Source organism: Pseudopipra pipra, chromosome 15, assembly GCF_036250125.1.
Source record: "Pseudopipra pipra isolate bDixPip1 chromosome 15, bDixPip1.hap1, whole genome shotgun sequence".
Classification (NCBI taxonomy): Eukaryota; Metazoa; Chordata; class Aves; order Passeriformes; family Pipridae; genus Pseudopipra; species Pseudopipra pipra.
Genome location: NC_087563.1, coordinates 7,205,365 through 7,218,756, shown reverse-complemented (window position 1 = coordinate 7,218,756; position 13,392 = coordinate 7,205,365). Strand labels below are relative to the sequence as shown.

At 46.2% G+C, this 13,392-nt stretch overlaps 1 protein-coding gene across 2 annotated transcripts in view; it reads right to left on the bottom strand.

Moving 5' to 3' along the window:
• PPP2R2B (protein phosphatase 2 regulatory subunit Bbeta) overlaps positions 1-7,588 on the bottom strand; it is a 66,900-nt gene extending 59,312 nt beyond the window's left edge. Inside the window, exons 1-2 of one of the 2 annotated variants that reach the window (XM_064671642.1) lie at positions 7,498-7,588; positions 7,290-7,367 (exon numbers count right to left, since the gene is read on the bottom strand). In XM_064671642.1, coding sequence (XP_064527712.1) covers positions 7,290-7,367; positions 7,498-7,507 — 88 coding nt within the window. In that variant the 5' untranslated portion in view covers positions 7,508-7,588. Of the gene's footprint in view, positions 1-4,865; positions 4,955-7,289; positions 7,368-7,497 lie in introns of those variants that run through there. The other variant, XM_064671644.1, reaches the window with a different exon arrangement.
• Positions 7,589-13,392: the final 5,804 nt, after the last annotated feature.

The following is a 13,392-nucleotide window of genomic DNA, read 5'->3' as shown; positions in this document are numbered from 1 at the left end:
GCGCAGGTGGTTCCAGGTGTATTTTCGAGCACGACTTCCCAGCCCCTGCCCTGTGCAGCAGTGACACCTCCCCGTAGGTGGAGCTCGCCTCCTGCGAACAGCCGATATCATTTTTGGGGTTTTCTTAAGATAAAATCTGCAGCTTTGAGGCCTGGAGACGAAGCTTTAACACACAACGCCCTCAAGGAGCTGTTTAAGCAAACCATACGCATCCCCCGTGACCCCCCTCCTAGCAGGGCTAATTGAGAGCCACCATTTCAACTCTATTAATTAAAACTTTGAAGACTCCTAACTCAGCAGAATTACCTCCTGCTCGACATTCATTCCCACTCTCTATAATGAACTCTGTGGTCAGGAATTTTCCCTTGGCCATCAAGCACAAAGAAATGTCCCTAAAGAGCAAAACCTAAAAGGACTGACTGGTCCCAGTTTCCTCCACACAGCAGCCTGATTCCAGTCAATCACCACAAAGTCTGATCAAAGACAATCCTGCGTTACCCACACAAGTTCTGTGGCCCTGCCCACTGCCCACCCAAAGGGAACACTCCAACAACCCCCTTGGTGGGGCTTACTCAGATGCTCAGAAGGGTCACAGGGGGATGTGAACATTAATTCATTTAAAACAGCAGCTCAATGTCACGCTCATGAGAATTTAAAACCAAATTCAACCCCACTCTCTACCCAACATATTTAAGAGAACATAAACGAGCTCATGTTTCAGCCTGGAAAACTGGTGCAAAAGCACAGACTTTTGAAACAATTAAAGCTGATCTCCAAGTCAGGCCATACCTGAACCTATGAGTTACCAGGCTTTTTAGTTTTTCCTCTTTAAAAAAAACCAAACTCCTTCAGCACTGTTCTATCACTTCTAGCTGTAAACTTAACAGTAGTGTAAGATCATGTGAGTGATCATGGCCTCAATATAGAAACGTTTATACTATCAGAGCTCACTTACAGACACAAAGCACTTTTATGTGGCATTAAGAGGTTTAGAAATGCCACTCACAAGAATTAAAAAATTCCACCCCGAACTGATGCAAGCACAGAATGAGCTCAGACCTCCATCCCTGTTTATCCAGCTTTCAGCCATGAGCTCCCAGCTCGGAGCCCAGCGTCCATACAGGGATGGGACCCACTCGTACAAGGAGCAGCAGCAGACACAAAAATGATATTTATTTTTTTTTATAAAAGGCTTTGATATGGATAGAGTAAGAAAAAGTGCAAATCAGTGCAGCCAAGGAAAAGTATTTCCAGCTCCTGAGTTACCACAACAAAAATACAAATGCACTGACCATCCCCAGTGGAACAAACTGACCCACCTGCATCACCGCCAAGCCCAAACACCAGTACCTGAACCCAGTAACAGTGGGTTGGGCATCCTGCCGGGTCCTGAGCAGCATCCCTGCCATGGCAGCTCCCTGCCATGCCCAGCCAGGACACGGCTCATCATGTCTCACATTAAAGCAGGCCAACAACACTCCTCTCCCATCCCTGCTGTGGCACATCGCCCGCCTCACACCTGGAACCACTGCCAGAGCGGGGCCATGCTCTGAGATTCACCTCCTTCAGCCACACAGGAATGAAAGAGGAGAAATGGTTGTCACAGAAACAAGGCCTTAAGCTCACTGGAAGGAGGAATGGTTTCCACACACTGTGCTGCTTCAGCTTGACACTATGCTTTGTATTTTGGATAGGGAATTTGCCCTTTTTTCCCCAAGCCACAATCCAGTTCTTTGTGACCACACAGAATTAACCTCATTTACTGTTGTGGAACAAACTGACCAAACAGTTGGATTCCTGCACATGGTGCAAGCCCTGATTAATGTAAGACCTGAGATTAGAGCCGGTCTGATGTTCTTCACTCAAAAGAGAGGGTTGATGTGGCATTCAGAATGAGAAACTACAGAACAGCTAAATCAGGAAATGCAATTATTGTAGAAAGCTCAGTCTTAACTTGGTGTTCTCCTCCATCAGCCTTACACTAATGGACTATCTTAATGGAATTATAGACTATTCCTTACACCAAACCATATTTGCATACTTACACAACCATACTGTACCTCTAATTCACACCATCCTGTAGGATTAGTGCTGCTGCAAACTTAATTTATGTGGGTTTCATTCCAGAGTCATTCAGGACTTCAGTGAAGCTCCCAATTGCTGATGCCTAATTAACTTGAGTCAGAGCCATCGGAATGGCTCACTAGGAAAATCAACCCACTCACGGTCAACACAGCAGGAACAAAACTGACAAGTTGGTGGTAAGTGTGAGGGTCATCATAATAACAAAGGTAAAGTCTTGAAAACTGGCTATTTTAGGTTGATTGCAGGCCGAGGATTTTGTGTGAGAGCTCTCCAGCATGAGGACCAGGGTTTGCTCTGTGACACACCATGCAGGGACTGAGTGCAGTGGAGGAACCCCTCAGCCACCAGCCAGCTGGTCCCTGCTCTGTCCCACTGACAGGGTGGCACTGGGGACCAGGAGCTTTGCAGCACATTTTAAACAGTTCCCAAGCAGACCTTTCTTCACATTGTTAATTGGCCTATTCCACTGATCCCACTGAAACCTGAACACACTTCCTGCGGTCACTCATGGAGGAATCTTCTGTCTGGAGTGTATGAGGAAATCATTATTACTTTTTACATATATCACTCAAAAATATTCCAGAGGCCAAAAGCTTGGCCTGGAGGTGCCCCCAAGGTAAAGAGCTTAGTTTTAAGGTGCCTCTGGCTGAGCTTTCATGTTAAAGACCCCTACAAAGCTAACCCTCTAGCTTAAGGGCACCTTTGAGCTAAGCTTTAATATCAGCTCTAACACAAGTGATTAAACATCCCAGCCTTCATGTCACCTCCACTGGAACCTCCAAAACGCTGGTCAAAGCCTGGTTACAAGCTGAGAAGACATGGAAAAACAGAAATCTGTAAAAGGTTTCAGAGAAAACAAACAGAGAGTTACCTCAGATCTACTGAAACACGGGTACTGCTCCACTCTTTGGAGCATTTGTAAGCCAGGGAACTACTCATAAAAATGCTCTGGGAATTATCATAACTTCCAAACAGGAAAAGACACAGAAGCTACAGAAAAGGGAGGAGCTGCTCTGACTTATCAAGCAGCAGAGATCAGAATTCATCCGTGCCCTCCCTTGCCCTCCAGATGCAGTCTGTAATCTGGAAGCACACGTAATTCCTGAAGATTAAATGTAAATTCACTTTCTGTTTGAACTGCTGCAGGACAGACCTGGACTGCTGGTGGGAGGAGAGCTCTCCATGGCCGGCCGAGCTCCCCGTGGGCTCACGGCTGGGGCAGCAGCAGTGGGCACCACGTGGGACGGGGCCAACAGCCCTGCTCGTCCTGGCGCCCCTCGGGACAACACCGGCGGCTGTGCCCTCCCTCGGGGGATGGCGGAGGTCGGGCACAAGGACTGTCTGTCCCCAGGGGCAGGGCAGAGCGGGGCTGCACCGCCGGCCCGTGCCCACCCTCGCCACAGACAGTCCCTGCCCTGTGCCTCGGCCGCAGCTGCAGCCCCGGCATGGTGCCAGCCGTTCTTCAGAGGCCTTGAAAGAAACACTCATTGTCAAATACATAATATTTACCCCAATGATTTTTTAAAAATCTATTTATTCAACTGCCTTTTCGAGCAGGACACAGCTCTTACCTGGGTTCTCCTCTTGGTTTTGCTATTGATTTAGCCTGGAACAGGGTTATTTAAACTCTCCAAACCTCAATTTCATCCCAAGTTTATTATATGCATTTGATAATGGGTCTAAGAAACAGTTCTGTTCAAGTTTCATTCTTTCTATATTGTTTGCAATAGATTGCATACTGATGTGACATTCTTTCTCTAACTCTTTTTTTTTTCCCTCTCAGTAGTCTCATATGACCTCCCCTAAAACAGCAAGGTCTGCTTCTCCATTGACTTACTTATTCCAGTACAAAAATCCAGAAGTGACTTATTCAGGATATCTTAAGAGACTGTGCCTTTGGACAAAGTCAACATGAAAACAAAAAGAAATCTTCAGAGAAATTTTCAAAGAAAGAACTTCATAGTTAGTTATCCACTGGGATCATTATATCTGCTTAGAACTTCAGAGAAACTTTAAAACAACAACAAAAAAGTCTATACTGCCTGCTTGCACTGAACTACAGAAACCCCAGCTAATGTAATAACTTAGCCTGGAGTGTCATCACCTGCTGCCAAGTGCGCCCTGCTTGCCCCTTTCACTTCACATCCCTGCAGCGTTCGCCTGGGTTTTCCTCTCGGGTCAGGTTGGTTCTTCAGCCATGCACACAGACTCATGGGTCTGCAGAAAGCTGGGTGACAGGGTGGTGGTTTTCCTCATTAACTAATTTTGTTTAGGGCAAATGTGGAAAGCCGCCGCGGTTCCACACGGGGAGCAGCCGTGCTGGGAATGTAGATCCCGCGGAGCTGTTCGGTGACTGCGGTGACCGCAGACCCGTCCGGCAGCTCCCACACCGCGTCAGACGGGGATGAATCCGCAAGAACGGGCTCTCCGGTGGGAGAGTCCCACGGAAGTCTCGGCGAACACACCCCCGGTACTTTGCACTCCTACCTTGGAAACGCAAAGTTCAAACACTGCTGAGAACATTTCCCTTTTCCCAAATTGCTGCAAAGCTGTTTTCGCCAAGACCTGGAAACAGGCTCTGCCGGTGGAGGGAGAGGTCTCGGGTAACCGGAGGCGGGCAGAGCACGGCAGGATGGTTCCATTTCCTCGGGAATATCCGGATGCATTAAAGGCCACATCTACAAGCTACACGCAGCTGGAGCCGTGCGGCACCGTCACCGCAGCTCCCGCGTTCCCAGCGGTGCCCGCCGGGCCCCCGCGCCCCCCGCGCCCCCGCGTACCTTCCGCGTGGCAGCTGGCGGAGCGCAGCGCGCCGGGCGGCCGGAACAGGTACGGGAGGTACCGCGAGAAGCATTTCATCTTCCGCCCCGGACCGAGCTAAAACACCGAGCGATACCGGCGGGGAGGGCCGGTCCCCGGGCTGCCGGCCCGGCCCCGGCCCCGGCGGAGCGGAGCGCTCCGGCCCGGCCCCGCCGCCGCATCGGCTGCGGCGCGACCGGGAGCGCTGACTAAGCCCGTCCCGCCCGCGAACACACCCCCGGGCCCCGCAGGAGCCGCAGGGCCCCGGGCCGGGGCCGTCCCAGCCCGCCCCGCTTCGCCGCGGCCCCCCCCGGCCGGCGGGAGCCGAGCACCGGGAGCGCATCCCGGGGGAGACGGACGCGCGTCCCGAAACTGCCGCGCTCCCGGAACCGGAGCCGAATGAGCAGCCCCGAGGAGATTTCACCTCTTGGGTTTGCGCTTTTCTACTCTAGACTGCTAATTATCAATGTATCAAAATAGGGAAAGATCTCTAAAACTTGTTTCCTTTTGGCAGTAAGGAAATGTAGATCAAAGCACTGTGACACCACAACGGCAATCAGCAACATCGTGTACTTCACGTTTAACACTGAAATCAGTGTTTGAGCAGCTGAAAGATGTCCCAGCCTCCCATGTATGCACAAGGGAGCTCATTCATCCCCACAGTTGCGTCGGTTAAAGGATCCATTACACCCGTGGTTTCATCGGGACAAGTACCATGGACTGTGGTGCCATTCTTCAAGTTAAGGAAAGCAACAAACAAGGAAAGAACAAAATTAGAAAGTTTGTGTAGATCTGTTCATGCAGCTTCACACGTGTGGAAAAGAGCAAGCAATTAGCATTGAATTAATGCAGAATTATTGGCAACATTTGAAGTATCATCTTATTTGAAAACCAGAATGACAGTCCATCCTGCTGAAGGAGGAAGGCTCTACTACATTCAAAGGTGCAGAACATTGTAAACATAACAGTAACATCTTTCACCTGACTGTACACAACTACATGCTTCCTAATTACTAATGAAATCACCTCGTGCAAATTCAGAGTGCTTGGATGTTGCCAAGAGCTCTGAAGGTCAAAAATGTGCCACAAAGACTCACATAACAGTAACAAGTTATGGATGAACTTCTGATGATGGTGAGGTATCTGTGGTACCACATCTGTGACTTAATTCATGTGTGTGTATACATCTGTAGCCACACACATGCACATTCAGATACAAACACAAACCAGCACAAGAACCAAAGCCCATCCCACATCTAACACTCTCCTAAGCTTCCTGCTCAGTCATGGTGATATTATTTGTACCTGTTGGCCAGACTCAACACACCAATGGTTTCACCTTTTCATTACTGGTTTCACTGAATACAGCTTTTAAGTGTTATCCATCAGATAAAAATCAGAATTTACTCTTCTGTGAGCCCAGGTTACCTCAAGAAAAAAATCACAGGGGTTCCTTCCTGTCATCATACCTCTGGATTCCTCCAGCACTGAGCCTCCAATGGTAAAAAAAGAAAACTTATAACCCTCAGCTGATAACTGGTTACATTAAGAAAAGAATAGTGAGCAAGAAGAGGCAGCCTTACATTTCATTAATCCTAAAGTAGCAAACAAGTGCTCCTGATCATTTACAAAGATCTGCAGATTCTACAGTAAAAGCTCAAAACACTTGCAAACAATTTGGAAAAAAAAAAAGTAAAAAAAAATATTTTGGCTTTAATCACTGTGGTGGGATTTTTCTCTAGAGATTTAATAAATAATTAAATATTCTCCTGAGTGTTGTGCCCCACTGCAGTCTCCAGTGGTTACAGAGTGAAAACCTCTTCTGCAAAAGCAGCATAACCAAACTGCCACTGAAGTGGGACAGGTGACAGTGCTCCAGGAAAAGCCACATTCCCACCAGAAGTCAGAACTCTGCTTCAAAGGCCTGGGCTGACTCAGTCCTCTCAGACTTACAAGATTGTGCTTTTAAGGAAGTCATCACACTTCATGGATCACAACAAAGTAGAAGAAATTAATCTAATGGCCCATGATTCTGTAAATCTATGATTCTCCCTCAGTTCCAGAACTGATTCCAGTAAATGAGGTTATAGTGGGAGTGGGTCTTGCAATTCCCTGAAAAACTCTGTAAATAACAGCTGAAAACCAAAAGGAATTCTATTTCAAAGGCTATTGATATGATTAAGCCATGGTGCCCTCAAAATAAATTCCTGGTTCAGCAGCTACTTTGAGAGACCCATTTCTTTCAGATGCACAAACACATAAGGAGGGCAGAAACCAAGGAGTGTAACCGAGCTCTGTGCCAGCAGCTCCCAACGACATGGAACAACCTCCCTGCACCCCAGCTGGGCAAGATGTACACGACAAGTTATTTTTGATCGCAGCAGCAAAAGGAAAAATAAACTTACCTTCTGTCACCCCAACGTCTATAGTTCCTTTTACTTGACTGAAGCACCACAGCACATCCTGCATGAGGCTTCCAAATCCTGCCGGGAAAACACACGCAGAAAGAAGGTATGATCACGCTGGTGCTTCACCTGTCCTTTTCTAAACAAACACACACACGCGCTCGGACAAATATCTGCAATCCCTGCATGAAGATAAGTATCTGCTCACCTGGTATCATTCTCCCATGCAGAGTGCCAAGCTAACACTGCGAAGCTGAGAGCATCGTGCCCGCGTTATGAATCGCCCGTCTGTTCTCTCCGTGCCAGGGCAGGGCTGTTGGGAAACGGAGCCATCGGAGTCAGTCCCCTCCACATCACTGGCAGCAGCACAGCAGTCAGGAGGCCCTGTAGTCATGGTCTTTGTCACAGCCTCTCTCCATCTGAATACTAATGTCCCCAGTCATTCCCAGCACTGTTAAGGAGGGAGTGAAACAGGGGGGGAAAAAGAACTACTCCTACTACCACAAGACATTTTTTTCCCCATTTGTGGTCAGTGTAGTTGTGAACTGCTTGGCAATGAATCCAAGCAGCATGGAGCTGCTTTACAGCACATCATAATACTGTAAATCAAAATCTGCCTGGAATCACAAGTGTCCTGTAGCTGCTTAAAAAAATTTCTACAGGCATTTCTATTGCAAGGCCTATTATTAAGCTGTAGAGCTTTCACTTGTGCTTGCTGTTGCAGCAATACTGTGTTAAGACTCTCTGAGAGAAATTAGGACTTTATCTACTGTTGCTCCTTGTTTTCTTGACAGCTCAGCAGAATTTCCCTTTCTGCAACACAGTTTTTCACTGTTCAATGAAAAATCCACTGCCTCGAAGGACAACTTGCTTCCTTTCATCCTAACACGTGTTTTATGTTAAAGCATTTCCAGACATGAAGAAAACAGCACAAGGGAGCCATGAGGACAGGAAATATCATCTTACCTGTTTTACACACAGGTGAAATGTGTCATAGAAAGTGGAGGTGCTTCACAGTCGGCAGTTGTGATACTGGGCTCGGCCAGGGGGTCGTGCCGTCGAGACTTTTTATTTCCCTGCAAAAGAAAAGGAAAACATGGGATTGGCAGATAATGTCCAGCAGGAGATACCACCGAGTTATATGGACTATGCCATGGCCTATCTGAATGTCTTTGTGAGATTTCTGTCTGATTTTATTTAATTTTTGGTATATTAATACAGGTATATATCGAAAGTAATGTAACCATCCTGAATATATAACAGCTACAAAGTCAAAAGTGAGCTTTTATTGGATGATTCAAGACAAATACGGGGGGAAATTAAGCTTTAAGAGTATGAAAAGTTCTGGAATCTGAGGGTATGAGGAGATCAGATTGTGGAAGATTATTAAGTTTAGTGAAATTTCTAACTTGGTGTGTCTGAACGGTGGAAACAGCTACAAAATGTGACAGGCAAATGCAAAAAAAAAATTAAATCTACAAAAACAGGTCTTGCCAAGCTCTTGGTAAAGTCTGCTGCCTCCCCTTGACTTCTCCTGAGTAATCCCCAGGTTAATTTGAGCCTTTGACCCTGATGTTTTTGCATTTGCTAACCTGTAAATGCCTCACACTGGAGCTTTATTAATGTCAGTTTAACATCCGTGTGTGTAATGAGTGTCTAATGTTTTTAATGCTGTTCAGTTACTAGTGTTTTGCAGAGATTTTTATGCTTATAAACACATCTGTTTCATTTTATGTGATTGTTTTGAAGAAACCACAAACAACCATGTGTTTGATGACATTTTCTTCATGTTTTCAAAGCATTTCTCAGGAACAGCTGCTGCTGAAGACATTAATGAAGAGGTTTTGGCAGTGGGAATGTGAAGTTGTACATCTGAATTCTTCAAAATACTAAGCCACCTACAAAAGAAAATCCAGGTATATATAAGGTCATAAGTACATGCTTACACACACTTTTACAGCTGAGATGTAACTGCCTCACACATGTCCAGGACATAGAGAACAATTATCCAGAACTCCTGGTTTCCATTTTTAATCTCTGTCTGCAGTGGCTTGGCATCCTGCCTTCTCTGGGAGTTGAGTCCTGACAGATACATGCAAAGTGCCCTGAATAACAGAATCAGCATCTTCTAAGTTTTCGCTCAAGCAGTCCTTTCTGGTTGGGTGTATGCTTGCCAGGAATTTTGCTGTGGGCCTAGAAATAACATGAGAGCTGCTTGAAGATGCACCAGCAAAGCTTTATTAATCACTGCCAAGAACTGCCTCCCTTAGTCCACAGCAGTGTCCTGACAAAAGCCCCGTGTTCGATGTTGGAAAAAAGTACCCCTGAAACCTGGTGCTGTCTGAGGTGACAGAGAGGGCATGGACCCCTCAGTCCCTTGCCAGGGGCTGTGCCAGTGCTGGTGGCACCTGCCTGTCACCAGGGAGCAGTGCAGTGCAGTCACTGTCAGGGTTCAAGCCCGTGTGGTTAATGTCTGGGTCTGTATGGGAGGAAATAAATCCAAGGGAAAGCTGTTTGTGGGGAAAGGGGGAGGGTGAGAATGAAATACCACATCCAGGCAATGGGGAGATGACCATTTTCCAGAGGCTCTGTGGTGCTTTTTGCAGCTCGGGCAGAAGCTGTGGTAGCAGTGACAGTGAGTCTCTAACATCTGAGCAGTTTGCAGGGCTCTGTCTCAGATCTTTGCTGTCATATATGTTGTAGCTCAGTATATTTTTTGCCCAACAGACTCTGACAGGATCTGTGCCACTGCTGTGGTTCTCGCACTGACACCAGGGATGGTTTATTCCTGCTTTGAGCTGGAAGTGCTGACAGCAGCAGACAGGGTTTCTCAGCCCTTGGTACCCCCAGACTCCCAGAGCACAAACACTTCACTGCTACAGACACCAGGCTGGGAAAAAGCCTGTAATAACCAAACCCCTCTTTGATATATTGGAGAGGAGTGATTTAAAGAAAGCTATTGTGTTTTTAAAGGTTTATTGCTGACTTCATTTCTGAAATTTCTCTGTGGATCATGTAGACATCAACTGTAATTCTTGGAGTTGTTTCTTTTAGAAATCAGTTCTTGCTGTAAGGATGGGATTTCACTAATTAAGGACATGTCTTGTGATATTGATGTATACAAAAATCTTGCCTGCACTTGGTCTCTCCCTTGACAGCATGCAAATTAAATGCCTTTTCACTCTAAGAATTTTAAGAACTCTTTTAAGAATCAAATATGCCCAGGAAAAGGCTGTACATGGATATTGATTAACTTTATGATGTCTGCTGCAAACTGCACTGAATCCAGCCCTGGAACTGGATGAGTCCTAATGCTGGGAGCAGTGGGAGAGCATCCATTTAAGGTACACAGGACAGGCTGGGAATGCTGATGGGAGTGGGTGATGTAGGCAGGGATCCTGTCCCAGTGGGAGAGGTTACAGTACATACTAGTGAAAAGGAGTGGGAGCAGGAATACTTTTACATCCCAGCCACCTACTGACACCTCGAGTGACCATGACCCAATGTTGACTAACAAGCTCCATTTCACCACAATAAGAACAGACACACAAAGTAGTTGTTAGAGTCACTGTTAACATCCCAGCTTGCTGGAGGAGAGCTGTCACACACTCACTGTTGATTTGTGTACACATTTGTTTGTGCAGAAAACTTTACTTAAGACTTTACTTAAGACTTTCATTTCCATATAAACATTTTCTCCCTACTTGTTTTTCGCAATATAAATATTATGGAGAGGGTTTAAAAAAATCGAGACAATGAAGATTAGGTGGTCTTATTGTGGCAAAAGAAGGGAAACATGTAAGTGAAGTGAGATAGATTTCCTTTTGCATCTGTTCATATCAGAAAAGAGATCCCCCCTATTCCAGGTGTTAATAGAGCTGGAGGAAGGGAATGTGTGAAGTGTAACTAAGTGGGAAAGGAAGGCTGCAGTGAAGGAAAACCCCTTAGTAGAGGAGGGAACATGGAGAGCCTGGTGCTTTGACTGTATGTTATGGAGGCAGGGACAAGGACTCTGCACTGCCAGGGGATTCTCTATGATTTTGAGATCTCTTTACCAGGAGCAGTATTGGAGAAGGAATATGAAGCTGCAGGTAATGTTACCATTAATATATGAAAGCTTTTATCCAGTAGTCTCTCTGTAGAGCATGCCCTCCCTTTGTAGTCACTTTAGACTCTGAAATCCAGTTCTGTCTTAAATTCTAGTGACCCCTAGCTGAGGAGTCCTAGTGCTTCACATCCTGCAGCCAGGAATAACCATTCCTCAGCGTGTTCTCTGAACCACAGCTCAGACCCTACAGGAATCTTGCTGGGATTGGTGTATTTAAAAATTCTCTTCTAATGCAGGCTTGGGATACTGTGGTTTGCATAACAAAAAGGGTGCCCAAGGTGTTTTCATAAGCAGCCATCCCACAGCACATATCAGAGTGGGTGCAGGTGCCATCATCTGTGCTGCACCAAGGGCCAGGGTGTCTGTAAATGGGATAAGGCACTAGGAACAGATTTGCCTATCCAGGAAAACCTTGCTCCCTGCTCATGGGAGGGACAGCACAGAGCCTGTGCTGCTGGAGGGTAGTCTGTGCCTTTGGACAGGATGGAGTGAGTTTTAACCTCAATTAAATATGTATATAATATTTATATGTGCTTTGGGATGGCAGCCACCTGCAAAGCTACATGATCCTTCTAATTCAGTAGGAGGTGTGGGCAGTGTGTGAAGGTGAGCCCACTTTAACCATGGGATATACCAGCAATGGGTGTTGAAATCTGACACATTGCAGATATACCTAATGTTAAAGTTAACCAGAGGGTTACAGTTGAGTTATGGCTGTTCAGTATAATTTCACTTTTTTTAAGACTTAAGGTTCCAGGAAATACATAGTCTAGCAAAACATCTCTGTTTTTGTAAGCCGTTGATAAAAATTAGTTTGGCACTTGAAACAAAAATATAGTTGGCTGAATAGTTAAAATTGTAAAAGAGAATAAAACATTATTTTTAATTATTTTTTAATTCCGTGGCAGCCTCTTGGGGCTTTGCCCCCTCTGACTTTTGCAGACCCCCGGGGGTTTGCCCGGTGCTCCTGGGCTGGGGGTCGGGGGAGTTCCTGTGCTGGCGGACGACGCAGGTTGGTGACAGGAGCCTCTCAGAAGAGAGGGATCAGCCGTGCCTCCTCTCCGTTAGAAGGCACCAGAGATCCACCGTGGCTCTCCCATTTCTCCAGCCAGGAAAGCTGGGGGGGGCTGTTGCGCATGACGAGTGCCTTGCAGAGCCCACTTCACTTCCCCGAACTTCTTTTTCTAGTCCCGCTGAAAAAATTCCCCTACCTAAGGCTTCCCTCTGCTTGAGAGCCTCCTTTTTCTGAGCTGACGCAGTAGGAAAGCTCCATTCTTAAGAAAACTGAGGGAAATGTTTACTGTTTTCTTTTTTCTTAGTGTGCTCTCTGTTTACTGCAGACCAAAGCCCCCACTGAAGGACATGAGGTTCTCTGTTTCCCATGGAAAATGAATCCCTCACCAGCTCTCGACACACTGAGCAGAACAGTGTTTTCCCATTGCCCAGTGGGGCTGGACCAGGTGCCTCTGCAGTCCAGGGGCAGAGTTGGCTGTTCTGCAGGAGCTGTTGCAGAAGCTGTCCTCTCATTTGCTGCTTCTTTGTCCTACTCAATAATTAGGCTTTAATATTTCATTTCTGCCAACATACAGAGGTCCTGAAACTCTCCAGATGACCCAATCTGCAGACAACAACTCTGGACTAATACTTTTGTAACATTTCTGCTTCTTATTCCACTAATTCTCCTGGAGTATAGCTTTTGTTGGAAATAAAATTGGAAGAATAATGTTTAGAAAAAAATTCTAATGACTTACGGCAAAAAAATTTCAAATTTCATTTAAACCACTACTGTGAAAGATCAAATAGAAAGGATCTTCAGTCCAGCAAATTTTAGTCCATTTAGGAAAAGCTGCTTTGGGCATGCAGAAGACCACAGGTGGATCCTCTGAAAGGTAGGGAAGGGAATCTTGGGCCTCCCATGATGCTGGAACTGTAGATAAATCACTAACCATTTCTCTGCAGCACGAATCTGTTATCCTATCCACCACAGATGGGTAA